This window comes from Emydura macquarii, unplaced genomic scaffold (assembly GCF_026122565.2).
Source record: "Emydura macquarii macquarii isolate MOO-44397 ecotype Brisbane River unplaced genomic scaffold, CSIRO-AGI_Emac_v2 contig_2676, whole genome shotgun sequence".
In the NCBI taxonomy this organism is placed as follows: domain Eukaryota; kingdom Metazoa; phylum Chordata; order Testudines; family Chelidae; genus Emydura; species Emydura macquarii.
The window spans coordinates 4,198,684-4,219,659 of NW_027132813.1; the positions used below are offsets into that span (position 1 = coordinate 4,198,684).

Below are 20,976 nucleotides of genomic sequence, written 5' to 3' on the forward strand. Positions count from 1 at the left end.
GGGATGTGTTAGGCAGAGCCATCTTTCCTGAGCTTGGATTAAACACAACACAAATTATCTTTTTCAAACCTGAGAAGTGATTTTTGAAGTGTCTTTTTAGTGCTGGCAAAATGTGCTCTGTATTTATTTAAATAAGAAATCCACTCCAAAGGAGCCCTACAAACCTTTCCTCCCGTCAGCTTCTTCCATATTCATTTATCAGACCGAGAACTCCAATAGCCTCTTTTCAGCTGTAAATCAGTGCAGTGCCAACCAGCAATGATCTGGTAGCAAAAGCTCCATCCGAAGCCTTCGTATGTCCACACAGCTAATGGATACAAAAAAGGGCCTTACAGCCTGTCCTGGAGGGCAATAAACTCAAGCTATTTGGGACTAGAGGCAAGGAACGAGTACCAAAGCTGAAGGTCCTTTGTGGAGGACATCCTGCCAGCAGCCTTTGCTCTTTTACACCAGTGGGGCTCAAGCTCAATATGAATCTAGTATGGCATGGAGGTAGAGGCGGTCTCTAAGATTGATCCTGGGCCATTTTAGGGCTTTTTAGGTCAAAATGAACACCTTACATTTTACCTGGAACATTGTAGATAGCCAGTAGACCAGAGCCCCCTGTTTACCCACGGAGCAGGTACTGCGGATTTCCCCACACAGCTCCACCGGTTCAGTCTCATGTGGTTCATTCAGTCTATGGCCTCTTTGCTTAGGCAGAGAATGACAAGACTAGTTGGTGCCATTGTCACAGTGAGGAAGTGATGTTTTAAGTTTAAGGGCAAGATTTTCAGATGCTGGTCCCTATCTTTGCAAGTGAAATGCTTTAATCACAATCATCCATGCATGCACAAAACAGATGCTTGGTTAAGATCAGCCTGAAACATTGGCCCCGGCTCTCTTAATAGGCTCACTCACAGAGCTGGGCACTGTTCTGCTGCTGGCTTTTTCACCTTCAGTACAATGTAATATCTGTGAGTTTTTTAGGAGAATTCATAGATTTGATCAAGGGAGAACATTTTCTGCCATTTCTCTTCTGTGGGGCGGGCGGGGGGAGGAAGGGAAGAGCCAGAGGAATTGAGAGAAATTCCGTCCTGAAACCTATCACCAATTTTCACAAGTTTGATCCAGTTGAAAAAAAATTGCTTTCTTTGCAGGGAAAACAGGACGAGATTGAGGGTCACCTGAGAAAATTTTGTGGGAAAACAGTGCAAATGCTGAGGTGAAATCAATGTGATTTTTTTCACCACTTCTCCCCGTGGTGTAAATTTTACTTTCCTGCTCACTAGGGACAACATTTATCCCGTAAGGCCTCTCTACCACTGAAGTCCCACATAAGTGCTGATGATAGAACTGAAGTGAAGTAATGGCACTGTGTCTGTTCTCTGCATATGGGTGAACTTCGCCCTGTGTGAATAGTTTATAAGAAATCTGTTTGTAAAACACTTTGGAGCCTTCTGGAAGAAAGGCACTATGTATAATTCAGATGCGATCCCTATCATAGGGATTACAATTCACAAAACCGAAGCTGGAATAGATCTAAAAAATCAACAGCAAGTATCCTGCTGCCTACGGTCACGCAGTAGGGGAGCATATTGAAGGCAAAGAAATAACATACATCCTAGGCAAGGTTAAGATGAAAGGGAGGAGAGAGCCTGTCCATTCTCAGTCTTTTTTATGACTTGAGGATGAAACGATTCCTCAAGCAGGGGGCTGACACTGAGCATCATTGAGATGGGAGGTCAGAGCCACTGGATGCCAGTAAATTTGACAAACATAGTAGCCCTGTTCTGAAGAGCAGTGGAGGAAAGCAAAAATCCAGCTAAGAGGCAGAGAGCTACAAGGCATGCAGAGATACTGTAGTCCAAGCGGCAAAGACAGAATGTTCATTTTAAAAACACAGGTCTTTTGGAACTGGTTTCTTCTGTCAGCTGATGAGACTATAATGAACTATCAGGAAGTCAAACTGGGGTGCATTCCAAGAGGCATGGACAGATGTCAAAGCTTGCCATCTCAAACACAGCCATTTGGTAAATAAATTACATACCCAACATACACTAAATTAGACATGCGGATGGCCCAGGACAAATTGTTATCTAATGTGTCAAAATGCTCATGGTGTCTATATTGCATGAGCCAGAATGCTGTTGGCCACCATGGAGCTAGCTCAAAAATCCTTTATGATCAATAGGTTTCAAGGAGACGTGGGTTCCCGTCCAACCTCTGTTGAAATCGATGGAAGTCTTTCCACTGATAAGTGCAAAATAGCATTTATTTGAACTGCCTTGCTGCAGAATTGGAGTCTTAGTAGCAACAACTTTGGTGTGGCTTGACTAGGGCAGTCTTTTAAGTTTTGCTCAGACCAGGTGGTGTGTAATTCATTCTTCCCCTTGCTATTCCTTTAATAACAGTTGGAGACTCCAGGATAATTTTCATCATTGCTTTTTTTCCTCTCCTGTTCATAGCCCCCCCCCCCCCCCCATCCTGTTCCTGCTGCTTCCAATGGGGTCTCTGCAGCCACTTGATGTTTCATTGGCGGGCTCAGCTGCGAGCGTGTGCTGCTGTCCCGTTTTCCATCTCCTTGTTGAAACAACTTTTTAAAATAAACAACTGTCTAAACTATTTGCTTTGGCAAAAAGAGGAATTCAGTGGAAAGTTTGGCAGGGGGAGGAGAATTGGCAGTGGACTACAGACCTGTTATAGCATCAGATGGAGGAGTGATAAGTTGTGGAAATAAATTCATTTTAATGAAAAATATATACCAGCCCATGTTACAACCCCCCATCCTCCCTAAAAAACTGCATTTTCCATCTTGCTTTGCCCATGTATCTTCCCCCAAATGGCTTAAGTAATAAGCAAGTTTCAATCCATGTTCCAGTGGTTGACATCACAGAACATCACAAAACAATATAATGCTTGGTACTTACAGAATTATTTTCATATGTAGATTTCAAAGCGCTTTACAAAAGAGGGTACCATGAGTATTATTGTCCTAATGTCGTAAAGGGAAACTGAATCAGATTATGTACACTGGAATTAAAGACCTGTGGCTAGCCCAGGTTAGCTGACTAGAGCTCATGGGTCCTAGAGCCTCGGCTCCTGCAGGAGCCCGAACCTCTACACTCCTAAACAGTCCCTTAGCTCAAGCCTAAGTCAGCTGACCTGGGCCAGCCACAATGTTTAATTACTCTGTAGGTGCACTCTAAGTGACTTGCCCAGGATCACAGAAAGCATCAGGGGCAGAGTCAGGAATAGAACCCAGGAGTTCTGATTCCCAGGGCAGTGCCTTGTCTACTGGGGCATTCTAGCGCTCAGTTCTAATCCCAAAGATGTCACTTCCAGCAGCACAGCACCACCTTACACCATGGAGAGGGGGTGGGGGGTTGGAGGGGTAAGTACTGATTCAGAGAGAAGAGTGCCACCTGCTGAATCATCAGGACTTCTACCTGTAGCATGCTGTGTTTTCTGTAGAGCGTTCTCATTCAAGTAATGGGCAGGGCTGATGCTACTTAAGTTAGAAGCATTGACAGGATCATAAGTGGAAGTGATAAAAACGTAATCAATTTATTTGTTTTCATCCATTGAGACTGCAGCATCATGTCTATTAGGAACCCACAACTACCTTTGACAAGCAGGGCCCAAATGATGAAGGTGTGATGGCACCTCAGGTAGTAGCACACCTTTCTTTTCCATGAATGGAGGCGGAAGGAGGATCATTGCAAACTCATCTTCAGAACCTCTGTGCCCACTCTGGAGGGGACTAAATGAAGGAGACACTTGTAGACAAGAATAACCTTACTGAGAGTCTCTGAGATGTGGACTGGGGTTGACAGAAGGAGACATGAAACTCAGCAGATCTGTCTCAGACACTAGGATGTGTGTAATTCACTATCTCAATTAAGATTAACATGTCATTTCTCGTAAGGCCAGCAGCTATTGTAAGGAATTGTGACAGCCCAGGAGCACACATCAGACTCGGAGGGAGGCACACACATATGCAGAGTTAATGGGCAGCCAGCCGGGGATAAGTAGGGCAATCACAAATTTCCACTTCAGCAAGGAGTTAATGATAATCACGCAGCACATGATCCTGACCATTTTACACTTCAAAGCTGCTATTAAGGCAAACTCGGTGCTAATGCATCACATGCTGCTCATACATTATATGGTGGGCACTGGGAACGTTCTGTGTTTACAGTGCTGTGTCCCAGAGATGGTAAGTTCTGATGGTAAGTTTGCAGAACTGATACAGTTGGTACGTAGGTATAGTCCTAAAATAGAGGGTGTATTGGAATTTAAAAGATATGAAGACAGGATGAGGTTTCCTTAACATGCCTCATTCAGTGATACTTGCACCTTTATAGAACTCTACAGACATTAACTAATCCTTGCAACTCCCCTATGTGGTAGAGAGTAGGTATCACTATCCACGTTTAACAAATGAGAAACTGAGGTACAGAGTGGAAAAGTGGCTAGCAGAAGGTCATATCAGTAGAGTTGCATCTGGAATCCATTCTTCAGGTTCCCATTCCTTTGCTCCAACCACTTTTTCTGAGTGGGGGCAGAGAGAAAACATTTAATTAAATAAACCATTCTTTTGTTTCATAGTTCTTTTGTTACCTTTCATATACTTGTAGCTTGCATGTTTCTACCTTTCATATTTCATTGTTTTACAATAAGCAATTGTGGCATTGTAAGGTGTGTCAGAGTGCATCCAGCACAGTCCTTCCTCAACGTCACTTCAAAATCCAGAAATAGTTATATTCATAAGACTCCCTGACCATTCTTTTTCTTTAACAATAGAACTCTGTGACTCCATTTAGCGGGAGGAGCAACAACCAGAGCATCCCTGCCGATGAAACAAGAATAGCTAGTGTATGATAGCTATTGGGCAAATGGTACTTAGGAGTGTACAGTGAGTGCATGCAGGTTCCCCCCTTTTGAGGGAATTAAGAATGTCACTTGGGAACTACACACAAGTGACATGTAGGCAGAATTCAAGAGGCTGAGGGATGGGCCAAGTCTTTGTGAGTCCCAATAGAAGGAGCTAGGAAAGGTTTAGGTACACGGAGTCTGTGGGACTGCCCCTCCATGGACTTAAACCAGTTTAGTATCTGTGCATCCTCTCACTCACCTTCACAACGTCTTCTAATCCAGAGCAATGTTAAGATTCTTTCCATTTCTGCACTGGTGCTCCTATCCCTACCTATAAGAACTCCTATGACAAAACTGACCATGGCTAGATGTAATGAATGCCCATCATGTGCTGTTGCCAGGGGCTGAACCCAGGACCCCCAGTGCTAAAAGCACAAGCTTCTACCACTTAATCTAATAGAGCAATTCTTCATGCTTGCAGCAACAATAACCTTTTATCCTTTGTGGGTTAGGTACTTGCGAGAAACTGTACAAAGTTCAGAATTTGGATTATGGCCCACCTTTGAGTAAATAAGAGCCAGTCTTGCAAATTTTGTGGGGGTTCAAAAGGCAGGAAATTGCCTAGAACAAGGGAGTGACAGTTTTTGTGCATGTTTTGTGTGGGGAAGGAATGTCACTGGTCTTAATTTGTGCCTTACATTTTAGTTCTCAGCAAACCACGGGAATGAGTTAAACGGGAAGGGAATCCCTGAGTAGGTCTGTCCCCCATGGCCATGGAATGTTCTGGGCTCTTTGTTCTGTGGATGATGGCAGTGTCTGTGCACTACAGAGGTCTCCCCTCTCTTTTTTTTTTCTTGGCTAATTGGCCTCCTTTAATGATATAAAGAGAGAACTAAGCAAAGAGATCCTTTTTTCAGGTTCCAAAGGGGCTGTCTCCTCTCCCTGGGAGAGGACTGTTGTCCCCAGTAGTCAGAACATATAATACTTGCTCTATGGTCATTTTCTAAATATATGTGTCCAAAGATGAGGCTTGAATTCAAAACAACAGGCATCCATTGCCAGAATGCTTTTGCACGGTGCAGTTTCTATGATTCTCTGCTATTGCTGCCATGCTTCCTTTGAGTCCTGTCATGCTCAAAGCAACTTGTGCAGCTTGCAGCAAATTTTTGTTGGTCTGAATTTCTCTTTCTTTTTGGCCAAAAGAGTAACTTTTTAAAAAAACAAACAAACAATAATTATTGGTGCAAACTGCTTAGCACAAGCTGGGCAGGAAGGGCAAAGGCGGGGGGCTTAGGAAAAATTGCAAAGTTTCCCAGGTAGTGCCAGAAAGAAACTGTTCCTTCATCGACTTTTGTTAAGGGCTTTCTTTCACCTTCAGCGCAGATTGGGTGGTGTTATGCTGTGCCTCTCCCAGTGTCTGTCCCGGTGCAGCTATCAGAACTGCAGACTGGATCCCAGGGCTTCTTGCTCATTTCCTGTTCAGGATACGAACCGTATAGCTCCTGGTTCTCCCACATTCTGCAAAAACACCCATGTGGGGAATGGGAAGATTGTCACTCCATGGACCAGAACTATCATCGTTTGTATTAATTGGGTGTACACCTGAAGCACTTTGCTGCGATCAAATGAAGCAAATCTATAGCTGCAAGGATCAGGGTGTGGTTGAACAAACGTGTATCTGTGGGGAGATTATGAACATCTGTGTTGGAGGGGCGAGGTGGATATAGATAGGTATTGGCTGAGTGCTGAAGGGTGTGAGTGCTAGTGTGCGTGTTGATCAGTGTGGGGAGTGAGCATCTCATCTACCATGCATGTGGCCCTGTGTGAGTATCGGGGACAGTGCGGGTGGGTATGCATGAGTTTATGGATGTGTCTGAGTAGGCAAGTAGGATAATGTCTGTGTGTGCTGGTAACAACGTGTCTGTGTCAGAGCTGTGGGAATCATGACCCAGAGCCAGGCTTTGCTGTGACTTCACCACATCCAGATCAAGGCTGCCCTATGACTGAAGTTCTGCCAGTTGGCAGCCATCAAATGCTTCCTATAGCCTCAGCATTCGCCTTGTAAAATAAAGGCCGCTTCTGATGTTTCTGCTCTCTTTTTAAGTCTGCCTGGGGGCACTGGCTGCTTTCCTTACCTCTCTCTCTCCTGCCATGTTTGTCCTCAGCCTGGTTTCTCCTAGGCAACATCTTTTATATTGGCTCAGAGGTCTCCACGGTGATGGATTACACAGCAAAAGACCAATGCTAGGCCAGACTGTCGTGTTGTTGCACGAATCCCTTAATCCCAGCCATGTTAGTGATTGACCCAGAGGGGAGAGATGGGAGAGGAGGATGATTCGACCAGGCAGTCATTCCCTCATTGGCTACAGTGCTTTTCAGTCTCCTGCTTTTATGCAATGGTGTTGCTGAGGTGTGGCTAGACAGTTGCTCTCTGAAATGACTCTGTAACCCTCAGGCACTGGGCATTTTTTTTTTTTTCTAAATTGCTTCACTGATGCCCTCCAAATCTGCCTGCATGTGCCAACTGGCTAGTTAGAGGAGCAGCTTCTTCAGGGGAGACCCTCGGGAGAGCTCACATGGTCTTTCCCCAGTCAACACGGGATGGTGGAGGCAATTTTCCGTTGGCCACAAAGGGCTTGGATGTGGCACGCAGCCACTCTTAGGCTTTCTCTCCTTGTCCCATTGAACAGCTCTTCTCATTGCCACGCTTGTGTTCTGTTCTTCTCCCTGTCTAACAGTACGCCAAGGCGCTGAAGCATTTCGGAGAGCACGGGGGCAAGATGCAGCCAGATGAATTTTTTGGCATCTTTGACACTTTCCTGCAGTCGTTCACAGAGGCCAAGCAAGATCTGGAGAACATGAGGAAGAAGAAAGAGGAGGAGGAGCGCAGGGCACGCATGGAGGCCATGGTGAGAACCTGGGGGAGAGGATGCCTCTTTCCTTCTCTTTGTCTCGCAAGAGAACGGGCCAAGAGAGATGATTCCCCTGCTCATGTTCCATCCCTGCCACTGCTTCATACATAGATACCTTCTCTCGCTGTCTCCTTTGCTCCCATGGACATGGCTCTCCTCCACCTGTCCCTCATTTCTCACCTCCTCTCTCAGCTGCCTGGCCTCCTGCTCCCCCTCTGGCCACAGTGTGATTTCCTTCCCACTGCAGGCCTTATTATTGACAGAGTTCTCAGTTAGGGGCAAAGATCTGGTGGCTGCGTTAAATCACGAGGCCGACACCTGCGTGGGGCAAGTAGGGCTTTCAGCCCCCAGACCCCAGGAATCTGTTCTGTACTCTGCTCCCCAGAAAAGGTTGTGCTGCCCTGTCAGTGGGTGGGATACTCAAACTGGGGCATGCTGCTCTGGCCCCCAACCTGCCTCCCTGTCATCTGGGTGCTCCTCTTACACCTGTGGGATGCCAGCCAGCCCTTGTGCTGCCTCCCCTGCACAGCTGGGGGATACCATCCTGCTTTAGGGCTAATTCTTCTGTTCAGAAGCACATGGTGCCAGATCCCACTCGGTCCTGCCAACAGGGTTGCTTCTATTCAGACTGAATTGTCATCTGTTCTGTGCCTGTCCCCGGACAGCACGTTGTGGCACAGGGAACACGCTGGCACCTGCCATGCAGATACCAGCAGTATTTCCCACTTGCTGCCCTTAATGCCTTGGTTACTGAGGCTGCCTTTGGCCCTGACAGAGCAGGGCAGACTTGTGTGCATCATTGATTCTGCTGCTGGAACTCTGATGTGCGGGTCCCTGGGGGTTCGTGTGAACTAACCTCCCTCCGTAACCTCAGATGTTCCCGAGGCCTGAGAAAAGTTCAGCATTCCTTTACCTCCTTTCATGCTGCCAGCACTTTAACCCCAGCAGCTATCAGAGCCCAGGGCTCACTTAGGACGATTGCTGCTTTGAGCTTTTATTTTTTTGAAAAACACCCTTTTTGGCTTGGTTCTGAGGTGGAGGGGGATTTCTGAGAGATCCCAGGTCTTCAGCAGTGTCCTTGGAATTTCTGTACTAGGGGATTTAAAATGCCTCTTCTTGGCATCAATTTATTGGTGCCTAGTATTAAAAGTAAAGTGGTTCATTGTTAAAGTATGGGTGTTGTAGGTCTGGATTGAGATGCCTCAGCAGCCTGGAATAGCAGTGGGGCTGCAGGTCAGGAGTGAGGGACATTGGCAGAGATGTGTGTGGGGAACCCAGGTCTGGAATAGCAGGGGAGGCTGCAGATCAGGATTAAGGTACGTTAGCAAAGAGATCTGGGTGGGGGTAGGATTGGGCTGGAATACAAGGGGTGTGGCAGGCCAAGAGTGTGGGGCACAGGCAGATCTCTGTGTGATCGGCATTGGAATAGTGGAAATCACAATTTAGGTATATTTCCTGCTGGGTGGCTTGGAGGAGGAGGGGGAAGTTGTCCCATATTGAAACTTGATGGGGAACTCTCTCACTAAAATTTTTTTCCCTTCTGTAACCCACCTGCCTTAATGCCTCCATGCTTTAGGGAAGAGAGAGTGGACAGTACCCCTTCGTTGACCTAGAGAAGGGTTGTAGTTAATATATGGAGGCGCTCCTCCTGCATCTCAGGGGCTGATCTAGAGAATGAGAGAGTCACGGTTGGGTCTGTGCATGTGGGACAGATTGCCAGCCAGTGCTGAAGAGCTTAGATGGACGTTAGTGAGACAAACTCATGGGACCAGACTCCATGTTGGTCACCTCTGAAGAACTCTGCTACTATACTTTTTTTTTAAAAAAACCCCAACTGTTCTTTTTCATTACTGATGCTTTTAGTTGTCTTTCTGCATCTCCTTCAGCTTGGACAGTGCAATTTGGCTGGTCTACTTCTCTTTCTGTTTATAACTGGTTTCTCTTTCTGGATCTCTTTCTGTTGCCTTTGTGTTCCCATCACGGCAAGAGACTGACTCCATCCCAAGGCATATGGTTTGAATGACAACATTTCTATTCGTATTTGGATTAATCAGCACACTCTGCGCTTAGTTTAGGGCCTAACCTACATCTGTCTACAATCTCTCTCCTCTTTTCATCTATGGGTTGGACTATAACTTTCCAATCCCATCTGAATAAGGCATAGCATGTAGCTGCCACTGCCCCAAGAGTAGAACATGAACCAGATTGTGACTCTGAGTCTGGTCTCTGCTTCTCCCTTGCTCCAGGAGGGAAGTATCTGCACCACTGCAAAGTACTTGTTTCCCTCTTTATGCTGGGTTTAATGAAGGGCTGGTGCATTGGGGAGGGGGCGGAGGGGTTAGTAAGGCTCCACCCACTCCTTCCTCCACCCACCTGCCCAGAAAAATAGAGGAACAGCCCAGCATGGCTGCTGTCCCCCAAACAGGCTCAGGCACAGGTTTTGAGGGGCTTTCTTATGCCTCCTTCCTCCCCCGTGTGCAGCAGGGCACATGACTGAGCCCTCTGTAGTCTAGTTTCCCACCTCATGCCAGTCACCATGGTATCTCACTGTGGTATGCCTGCTTGACAGCATCCCTTAACAATACAGTGTTCTGTCCAACTCCAGCCAAGCCTCAATCCAGGTGTCTTTCTCAACAGCTGAAAGAACAGAGGGACAAAGAGAGGCGACAAAAGAAAGCGAAGGCCAGTGGCATCTCCGAGGAGAGCGGGGAGTTTGATGACCTGGTGTCAGCCCTGAGGTCAGGCGAGGTCTTCGACAAAGACTTATCCAAGCTCAAGCGCAACCGTAAGCGTTCGGGGAACCAAGGCTTGGAGACAAGTCGGGAGCGGGCAGTGACCAAACTAAATTATTAACAATAAAAGGAAGGAGGGGATGTTTAAAAAAAAAAAGAAAAAGAAAAAAGAAAGGGAAAAAAAAAAAAGAAAAGAAAAAGAACCAACCCAAAGAAGATGACCAAGAGCAAACCAAGAAAGATGAATGCCATCTGACAGCAATTAGCTGATGGCTGCCCCAAAGGGCTCACCCTGCCCTGGGCAACAGACATCACCTTTTCATGATCAACTTTCCTCCCCTCCCTCCCCTTCCCCATGCACCTAATGTGGAATGGTTGTAAAAGTGCCTCTGTGGAGCCTGCTGGGTTTGTGACTGGGCCATTCAGATTGTGGACAGATTTGCTTCTGGGAGTTTTGCCTCCAGGCTCAGCAAAGGTCTGTTGATGACGACAAGAAGCACTTGGGCCTTGCACACCACTTGGCAGCTGGGGGGAAGATTGGTCGCTGTGTGCCAAAGTACAAACAAGTAGAATTCTCCGTCTGTTGAGAATAAGCAAGACCATTAGTCTCAGGCTGCTTCTGAACACATGTGACATTTCGTCCAGACCTGGAGCAGCCTTCAGAAGTTTGTCGTGGAGTAGTTTAAGAATTTTGCAGTTCCTTTCCAGAACTGGATTTACAAAGAGCCATTGACTAGAGCCTAAAAAATGCTTTTGATCTCATGTACTGTGTATTTTTATTTGTGCTTTTTGTGGCCTATAATATCCAAAGCAAGCGATGGTCAGAGGGGAAGGACGAGGTTTGGAAATCAGATGGAGTCCCGGCTCGAAATCCAATAATTGGAATTGATTAAAAAAAAAAACCATTTACAAAACTATTTTTTGAATTTTTTTTAAAGCAGTTTTCTGGAAGCTGTAGAAGCTTTAGGGATGTTCTAGAATCTGAGAATTTGGGAGAGAGTGAAATACCTGTTCTAGAATGGGTGGCTCTGCCTTGGAGTCTAGAAAACGAACCCACGACTGATCAGGGCCAGATGCAGAAGCTCCTAGAGCCTATTGCCATTTGCCTGAGGGCAGAAGGGGAATAGCCACCCGGTGCTGATCATTTCATACTGCTTTTGCATCATTTTGTTACTGCAACCAAATGGAAATGAGGAAACTGTCCGGGATCATCAGATGGTCCTAAATAAAGACAAACAGGGTCCCTGGCAGTGGAAATGGGATTTTTTTTTCACTTGGTGCCAGCAACGACTTTATTGGGGTGAACTGGAGCTTTGCATCTAACAGGTTGGCCTTCTCAGCAAACCCCTGCAGGAACCATATAACATAATATATGAACGTGTCAAAGGACAGCCATGGTACCCCAGGTTCTTTTTCACTTGGAAAGGTTTGCTCACAGTGATGGGGCGATAAACAAAATAGGAATTAATGAGGAGGACACAGATGTGGATGGGTCAAGGCGGCTTTGGAAATTACAGTTTATTAATAGGAAATAATTTTTTTATTAAAAAATAAAAATGTAAAGCACACAGCCAAAAACAAACAAACAAAAAAACTAACAAGAAAGACACCTACTATTTTGTTGCTATTTCTGTTCACCTTCGTGACTCTAAGTTGTGTGGGTTGTCATGGTTTCTTTCGCCTTGTCGTCTTTAAGTGAGCTTTTTGGTTATTTTCCCACGGAGAGAAAAACGAGGAGAAGGCAAGCAAGCATGCTGGATGTGATACAAGATGAGAGAAAGAGACCCAACCTCTGCAAAATATGCATAAAAAACAAACAGCAGGAAATCTCACAAAATCCGGAGGAAGTCAGAAACAGCTCAGTTTGTCACTTTAATTCCTTGGTTCTATTTTTCTCCAAATGTCATTTAATCTCAGGCTCAGTATTGAGTCTGCAGGATAAAACTCCATGCCCCATGCACACTGCCTGATCAGTATTATACTAACCAACATCGGGGAAACAAACTGTGGAGGTTTTCTGAACACTTCGAAGGTTAAATATTTATGTAAACTATGGTGATAAGAAAAAAGTTAAAAGCTGTAATGTTTTGTTGTTTACTGTATTTTGGGTCTCCCACCCTACAATTTCCCTATTTACGACATTCCAGACCATGGCGCCTCTGAAGAATGCCCATGGTAAAGAGCTGGTATCTTACAAGGGCAGCGTACGTTCTCCTCCAGTATTATTCCTGCCCCTCTTGGGGATTAGGAATTAACAGAAATGTCCATTGCGGCAGACACAGGCACCTTTTAGGAGAGAGACTTTGTATTTTCATAAAGGGTTTTGAAAATTTAAGAAAAAAACTCACATTTTTAAGCAATTTTTTAAAACTACAAATAGATTTTTAAAAAAATGTCTTTTGTAAATTATATTAACAAGTTCCTCACTGCTCCCCATACTAGAGCTGTGCTATATTCCAACACTCTATTTTCTTTAAAGCATGCCCACCCTGTGTGAACCATATGAAATGGTAATACGTGCCAAATTGGTATCCAGTTGACTTTAGTTTTTGGTAGTCTCCAAATTCCAACCCGGACATTTTTAAGGATTATAAATCTTGGGAAATTTTTTTAACCTGTTTTACCTTCCCTGGTTTTAGTGCTCACCCACTAATTCAGTTTTAGTTCCAAGGTGAGATTTCAGCCCTGGTGTAAGTAGATGTGATTCATTGGCGGTATGCCCTCTTGACCCCCAGTCTAACACTAATCCATTTAATAAGGAAAGTTCAACAGTGGTTGAGGTGTCAGAGAAAACTCATCTCAGGGGAAGAACCTTGAATTTATGAGACAGCATCTCCCCACCCTGTGCTTGTCACTGCAGGCTTGTGTTAGGCTTTCTGACACTGTAGTACCTTGCAATGTCATGAATGTTGGGGGGAGGTTATGTTACAAAATCCACTGTCCATTCATCAGCATTGCACAGTCCAGCCCAAGATTTGCAGAGATCTCTGTTTGATAATGTTAGGCATCACAGACTGTGTGATAGAATCAAAGGGAGCTGGTGAAATTTGCCCACTCCCAGACTGGTGCACGAAGCCAAGCAGCTGTGGATTTACATTATTGAGACTGATTGAAAAGCCTATAGGAGCCCATATACATCTCCTAGATCTACTCCAGCTCAATTTTCTCAGCATCAGGAACCCCAGCCTTTTGCCTGAGTCTCTGATGCTGGTTCAAGGTTGCTTTCTAAGAAGTCTTCAGTGTGTTCCCCTTCTTCTCTGCCCCACCTGCCCCATGGCAAAATGTTCTTGGGATGGGGTGGCCCCGGTGAGGGCTTTACACAATTGCTTTGAGTCATGAAGGTTGGCAGCATTTCCTACCACTGACAGGTGGCAGCAGTTAGAAAGGGCCGTTAACATGTTTACATGGTATGAGTTGTGGCTGGCCACATGGGAAGGAAGGAGCAGCTGGCCCTGCTCTGGAACCTGCCTTCATGCAGCCAGCAGGTTCCATCCTGATTTTAGACCTAGGGAAGCTGTGATGCAGTGCAGCTCCTTTGGGCCTTTAAACATGGCTCACTGGAGAGTCGCTAACCACTAAGAAGGAAAATGAAGAAGGTTCTGCTGCCCGGCCCTGCCCGCTCTTTATTCTCAAGTGACTGCGTTTGTATTAGCAGGGCCCCACAATGCACAGGATACAGTCTGTGATCACTGACACAGTGACTGGTGCTTGCTGTGAGACCTGCTTTTTTGGTTTTGGTTTGTCGTGTTTTCCCCTGGCTGAGTCTAGGACCCAGCGTTTCCCAGGATTTGGAATAAAATCTCCATTTCCTTTGAAGAAGAGGATACGAGTGTTGAGATTGAAGGAACCACACAGAAGAGTGAGAGACAGAGAAAACCGTTAAATGAAGGGGCTTGTTCTCCACTGCTCTCTCCCAATTTCCCGTCTTCCCCAATCCCTCTGACCTGCTCCCCAATTTGAGACTTGCCATGCAATGCCAAAGGGGCTTTACTGCATCTTGGCTCAGCCTGGCCCTGCAGCATCACTGGAGCTGTCCCATCTCCACCTGTGCTCTGCTCCTAGCTCAGCCCGGCCAGTCTACACTAGCACACCTGTCACTGCAAGCACCTGTGGAGCAGCATCAAGCTGCACCTGTGGAAGAGTTCCCTAAAACAGGGTTAGGGCAGACACTGGGTTTCCCTTGTGGGATCACCTTAAGGGGATCAGCTGCAATCACAGGGAGTCCTGCAGACCACCTGCACATCTGTGGACCTGCCCTGGATCTCACAGCTGCAGGACTTGCTGCTAGAGCCCAAGTCTTCTCTGCCATTGCCTTGATAACCGCAAAGTGCCTCATTGCTGTCTAGCCCTTACTCCACCCCTTCTGGGCAGGAATGTTGGTAGCGTGCAGCTGGCCCTTTTGGCTCATTATGGATGGAAGGGAAAAGGGGAACAGCACCAGCTGCTGTGTACCTTCCATTCCATTCACCCTGCTCCAGGAGCTGCTCCCACAATGCCCTGGGGCAGCATGTTGGCAGGCGGAAAGCTGCAGCCCGCAGGAGGGCAGCTTTAGTGAGGCGTCTAGGAGGCCCAGCTCATTCATTTGATGGACATGATTATGTAAGAAAACACTTCCCTGGAAAACGTACATGAATCTTTTCTCTCTTCCAGGAAGCGAATGTCACTTTGAGCGTAGGGCAGCTGGAGTTGAATAGCTACCTTCCCTCCCCCACTATGACATAATCCTTACTTTTTTTTTTTTTTTTAAGTTCAGCTTCCTCCTTAGCTGAACTGAGGCACCTCCTGCAGCTTTCTCTGTAGCTCTTTGAGGGTATTTAAAGCTTACACCAGCAAGAAGGATTCCGCCACTTTCTCAAAGACACAGGACATGCGTGCCAGTGCATGTGTGAGGAAAAGAGGACAGGGGCAAAGTAGGGCTGGGATTTGGTTAATTCCAGAGTCATATTGGTTTAAACCTTGGCAGAGGTCCCAGGCAGTGGGAAGTCCCCCTGCCAGGGAGCCAGGTTACAGTGGCACAACAGAACTTCAACTTCTTCTGCAATGGGGCAGCTGTGTAAGGGGCCAGCCCAGCCCCAAAAGTGGGCAGGCTGACTAGAGGTGTGTCTGGGGTGTGTCCCAATTCAGCACCTTCCTCCATTCTTCCCACCAGCAGCGCTCCTCTGGGTCTATGGCAGAGTTTTTAACCCTGCTGGGGGTAATTTTGCCTGCCCTCCCGTGAACAAAGTCTCTGCTCTGGAGCCTCACTGCTGTAGAGCTGTGAATTTGATATATCCTTGAATCTGGCCCACAAGGTCCAAATCTTCCCTTATGTACCCTGGTGCAGGCCCATCATGGTTAAGAGGGTTGCACCAAGTGACCACAACAGTTACTTGCACAAGTGCTTAGTCAAGTCCCTCCCTGTCTCTCTCTCTCTCTGGTCTGGGTCACTATTTTGAATCAGTCGCACTTCCAGACACTGGAACAATTGACTTCAAAGCACGGGAGCAGAAAGGCCAGTGAGTCCATGTTTTGCAGCTGACTGAAGATCTAGGCACCAAATCCATCCCTTCCTCCTCCTCCTCCCCCCACCAGCCAGCAGCAGCAGGACCAGTGCTTAGTGGCTAGAGACTTCCCCACGGGAAGACAGCTTGGGTGTTCTTTAACAGCATTTCTGTAACGTGCTCATGGTTTCCGAGGAAGGGTTGTGAGGGGCCTTGTGGGAAAGGCATGGGGTGGGCATTTCTGTGACGGTCAGCCTCTTTGGAGGAATCTTTCCTCTCTTCAGAAGCGCTCGCACTCTGAGCTGGGTTGTGAAGGGAGAGGCTTGTGTCCAGCGTGTCCTTGAGGGGAATGGAGACGGGTTGTACAGTTCATGATGTACATGATGTATGCAGTTTTGTTTTTGGGTAATTTTTTTTATGTTGGTTAAATGTTTTTAAAAAAGAATTAAGGTTTTTAGGAAGCTCTAGGGGGAAGCTGTAAATCTGACACCTCTATTTATTTTGCCTTATTTTAGTTTGCTATGTTTGCATGTATGCACCGCACTACAGCAAAGACTATTGAGACTGTGCCAGGGCATTACACCAGCTAGCCGGCCTGCTTGGCAATTCGGGCAGGGCTGCGCAAGGTCAGGGGCTGTCAGTTGTCCGTTAGAGGGGGAAAGGAGGGAGAAAGGGAGCGTTCCCTGTGTTTTTGTATCCCCGTTGGCCCATGCCTCCCTGAAAGCAATGAGCTGGCCCCAACGATGTCAAACCCAGAAAACCTTTTTCTTGTAGATCAATTCAGATCTGTTACTTCCATGCACATTGTGATTTTATTTGATCGCAGTCATGAATCAGTGGGGGGGAACAGTGGGGTAAAATGTTATTAGCAGCCTCCTCAAGTTCCATCCACAATCCCCAATTCTGCCCACCATCCCAGGGGAAGCTGGATGTTTCTACAAAAGTGCTTAACACTGAACAATGTTGCCTTTCAAATCATCATTATTAGGCTTCAGAGTTAACAAGCTGGTGATACAAACTGAGACAGTCCTCACCCCTCTCAGCTATCATTCCTTTCTGGCTGCAGACTCTTGGAGACAGCACATTTTTGTACACATTGGGAGGTATTTCTTTACAGCCATCAGGGCTAGGGCTCTTTTGGTTTTGTTTTTAAATATGTTTAAAACCTGCACACACACCTGCCATGTATCGGCTCCACCCAACTACTGATGCCAATGGGCAATTTGATTAAAGCTACTTAATCCTTATGGGATTTATGGCAAAAACAAAGCTGGTCAAATTTTGCTCAATGTAGCACCTGTGAACTTATAGGGCTAGATGTTTGCCAGCCTAGAACAGGGTTATGGGCTCTCTGGTGGTGGTCTCTTGAAGATACTTCAGACAGAGCCATAATGCTCTTCATCATGTTCTCATTCTTTGAGGAACACTCAAAAGATCTTTAAGGTCAGATTCTTCAGTTAGCAATATAAATCCAGATCAGCTCCAGTGTGGTCAGGGCAGTTTGCTCTGAATTTACACCAGTATCAGCCGGAGCAGCATCTGACCCCATTAGGTGGCTTTTGTGTTGCCTACAGAATGTTCCACAAATTCCATAAAATACATTCTTAGAAGGGCTCCGCACCAGCAGCAAAACCTCTTTGCCCAACCACTCAGCTGACCTTTGAGGCCCTCTGTGCCCAGCCTATCATCCGCCCTTTTCTCCCCCATCTGAAAAGGCTTCCTCAAAAAAATGCTCACAAATGCTGAAATGAAACGTCAGATGTTTCAGATCATGTTGCTCTAGCTCAGTGCTTGCTCCAGCAAGGATCTCATCTCATCCAGCCTTCTCCTCACTTCCCAGGGTTAGGTTTAGCTGGAAATTTGCTAGCCACTTTGGGAGTCCCTTGCATGCTAAATTAGAAGGCGCAGTGCTGCCCGCAGGCGTTGGGGAGAGGTCCGGTGTTGCTGTAATGCCTTGGTGTATCCTCATTTCTTGGTCAGTTAAAGACTATAAATGAATAAAATGTACAAAACCTGTAGTGTCCTTTTTATCTGCACCTTTTTATAAGAATATACTGTAATACTAAAAAAAAAAAAAAAAAAAAAAAAATTAAAGATATATTGCCCCCACTTTGTTGCATTGAATTATTTTATAATTGAATTTTCCATGCACTGTGCTGTGTGTGAGCTGGGCACATTTGGTTGAGAGTTGTGTTGTGGGGGTGGGGGCTGTTCTAAGGAAGAAATCCATGTTGGGCCCCTCTTTGTAAGGCACCATATCTCCGGGACCTTTCTTTGGGCTGGAAGACATGACTGAGAACACTCTTTAAAGCCCAACAGTGAGGCAAGGTGACCACTGCCCACTGTTGAGATGGTACAGCCTCGTTTTCTGTTCCCTCTGCACTGCAGGGATCTCAGTGCTGGGAGCAAGCAATAAACCAGCACTAGAATTTGTGCCTCCCACTTGGTGTTGCTGAGTACCGGCCACCAGCCCAGCCCAATCCAGTGTCCTCATTGGAGGATTGCTTTGTTCATAGCCCTTTTAAAGACCTATCATGTTCCATTCTGTACAGTAGAGGGAAGAGAGTTCAAGGCCCAGATCCACAAAAGGACTTAGGTGCTGCAATGCTGAGTATTGCAACACTTAACTTCGCAGCACCTAGGAAATCCCTGGAACAGCACCGGGTGTCACAAAACCTGAGTTAGGTGACAACTCTGTACAATGGATAGGGAGAAATAGGTGCCCGGCTCTACACTACGGGGCCAGGTTGATGGAAGCTGCCTTGCATCAAGCTAGCTGTGGGAGTGTCTTCACCTCAATTAGGCTCCCGTCGATGTAAGTGTCTCTGTGCCGATTTAGTAACCTCACCTCCCCGAGTGGCAGAGCCACAGTCGATGTGATCAGGTCGACGCAGTGTCCGTGTAGACCGTGTTGGTTAGGTTGACTGTTACTGGCCTCCAGGAGCCATCCCACAATGTCTCACTGCCAGTACGATTGATTCAGGCATTTCTGCTGAGGGGACACACGCTACCAACCCAAGGAGTCAAGTGTGCGCGCACAAGTGATTTCATAGCCGCCGTGGCAGTATGCCTATGTAAATTAAGTCAACATAATTGTGTAATGTAGACGTGGCCTCAGACTAATATCCCCAAACACCAGCGCACACAATGGGGTTCTGCCTAAACTAGCCCATGGGAGATGCTGATGAGAGGGACGTATCCTAAGCCCTGCCCCTCTTCTGGAGTTATGCATCTAAGTGTGTGTTGTGAGAGTGAATTAGGCATCTGCCTGCCTCCACAGCTGGAGGAAGAGGTAGTGCCACTGCCCATCTTATAATTATTAGCCAGTGGTTACAACTTGTACCTGGGATGGGGAAGAGCCAAGTTCAATTCCCACCTCTGCTTAGGAGGAGAGAGGATTTGAACAGGAGTCTCCTACCTTTCAGGAGGGTGCGCTAGCCACTGAGCTATGGGATATTCTGCTGTGAGGCTCCCTCACTTGCCACTGTCGAAGCAGTTCCACTTTGGCTAAATTGAAGCTGGGGAACTGGGATCTCCTCCTCCCCAGTGGGTGCCCCCTAGCCACTGGACTATAGAGCTATTCTCTCTCACTCTCTCCAGCCCAATGACTTTTCAGTATTTATGCACAAGGGAACAGGAGAGATTGAGGGAGCTTCCCCCCCCCACCCCACCCACCATCAGAATATCCCATGGCTCAGTGGTTAGAGAGCTCTCCTGAGAGGTGGGGGACCCCTGTCCAAACCCTTTCTCTCCCTCTGGCCTGGAGCAGGAATTGAACTGGGGTCTTCCACATCCCACCTGAGTAACCTAACCCCTGGGCTCAAAGCTATAAGGCGAGCGGTGCTGGCTGCTGCCGGATTTTGAAGGGAGTCTGATCTGTTGGACATGTTGTGAGCACACCTGGATTGGGCCCTACAGGTGAGACAGGTGCTCCTCCTAATTCCCCTGCCCCCCAGTTTGTAGATTGCCTCAGGGATTAGGCTGGAGATAGGCAGCTGGGCACCTAAAGAAAGGCACCAGTGCATATGCCCCAGGCAGACACCCAGGCGCGCTGAGAACTTGTACCCTGAAAATGTAAGTGCAAATGTGAGGTTAGGTGCTTATAGGGTCCGCAGCAGCCAAGAGGGAGTTTGGTGGCTTGCACTGGAGACTAAACTGGAATGAGGTGCCTAGACCTTTGTGGAACTGGGCCAGAGAGATTAGGTGCGGGGTCCCCAAAAAGCACTCTTCCCTTTGCTCACCCTAAATCAAAGACAGTTCTGCCTCCGAGAGCTCCCGAGATATCACGCTGCAGCAACAGTCAGAGGAGGGGCGGACAAGGTTTATGATCCAGGTCACAGGATTGCTTGCTTATCTAAGTATCATCGAGAGGGCAGTGACGAGGTGCAGGGAGTGACCCTAGCAGTATGGCAGGGAGTTGATCTGAGGCAGTGAATTGAATGAGGCCAGCTGAAAGGAAGCGAGAGAGAGAAAGGTCATCATCAAAGTGGGATGAAGCCTTCCAGCATGGGGAGGGCAGAAGAGGGGGAGGAGTGAGAGGTGAAACAGCAGCATGGAGAGCAAGGGAAGAGACTAGCTGAATCGTGTGCACTTCAAGGAGGAAAAGGAGTGGGGGGAGGAACAGGTTGGAAGAAGGAGAAATGGAAAATTATGAGGCCATTGCTCATAGCCGGAGCCTAACGTACTCAAGCCTTGCAACACTGAGAACCTCCCTGAAGCCTGAGTGTGGCACCTAATTTGCATTGAAACTTGCATTCAATTATTTCTCTCAATCAAATGCACCCAGCTGCCGCGTGTTTGCACATAAACCTTCCTTGCTCTGGGAGCAGGAATGGCTTGTTGGCTAAGCTCATCCTTAAAATGCTCTGGTCTCCATGGCATGCCCCCTCGCTGCTTGTGTCTGGCTTCATAACACAAGCACAGTACGTTCCAACAGCAAACTTCATGTAAGGTCCGAGGGCAATGCAAGCACGACATCCACTGTTGGATCTGGCA

At 46.9% G+C, this 20,976-nt stretch overlaps 1 protein-coding gene across 4 annotated transcripts in view; it reads left to right on the forward strand.

The window, feature by feature from the left end:
- DAAM2 (dishevelled associated activator of morphogenesis 2) overlaps positions 1-17,995 on the forward strand; it is a 252,754-nt gene extending 234,759 nt beyond the window's left edge. For all 4 annotated transcript variants that reach the window (XM_067564774.1, XM_067564777.1, XM_067564776.1 and 1 more), the window contains 2 exons: positions 7,596-7,766; positions 10,407-17,995. In XM_067564774.1, the coding sequence (XP_067420875.1) occupies positions 7,596-7,766; positions 10,407-10,622 (387 nt within the window). In that variant the 3' untranslated portion in view covers positions 10,623-17,995. The remainder of the gene's footprint in view (positions 1-7,595; positions 7,767-10,406) is intronic.
- The last annotated feature ends 2,981 nt before the right edge of the window (positions 17,996-20,976 follow it).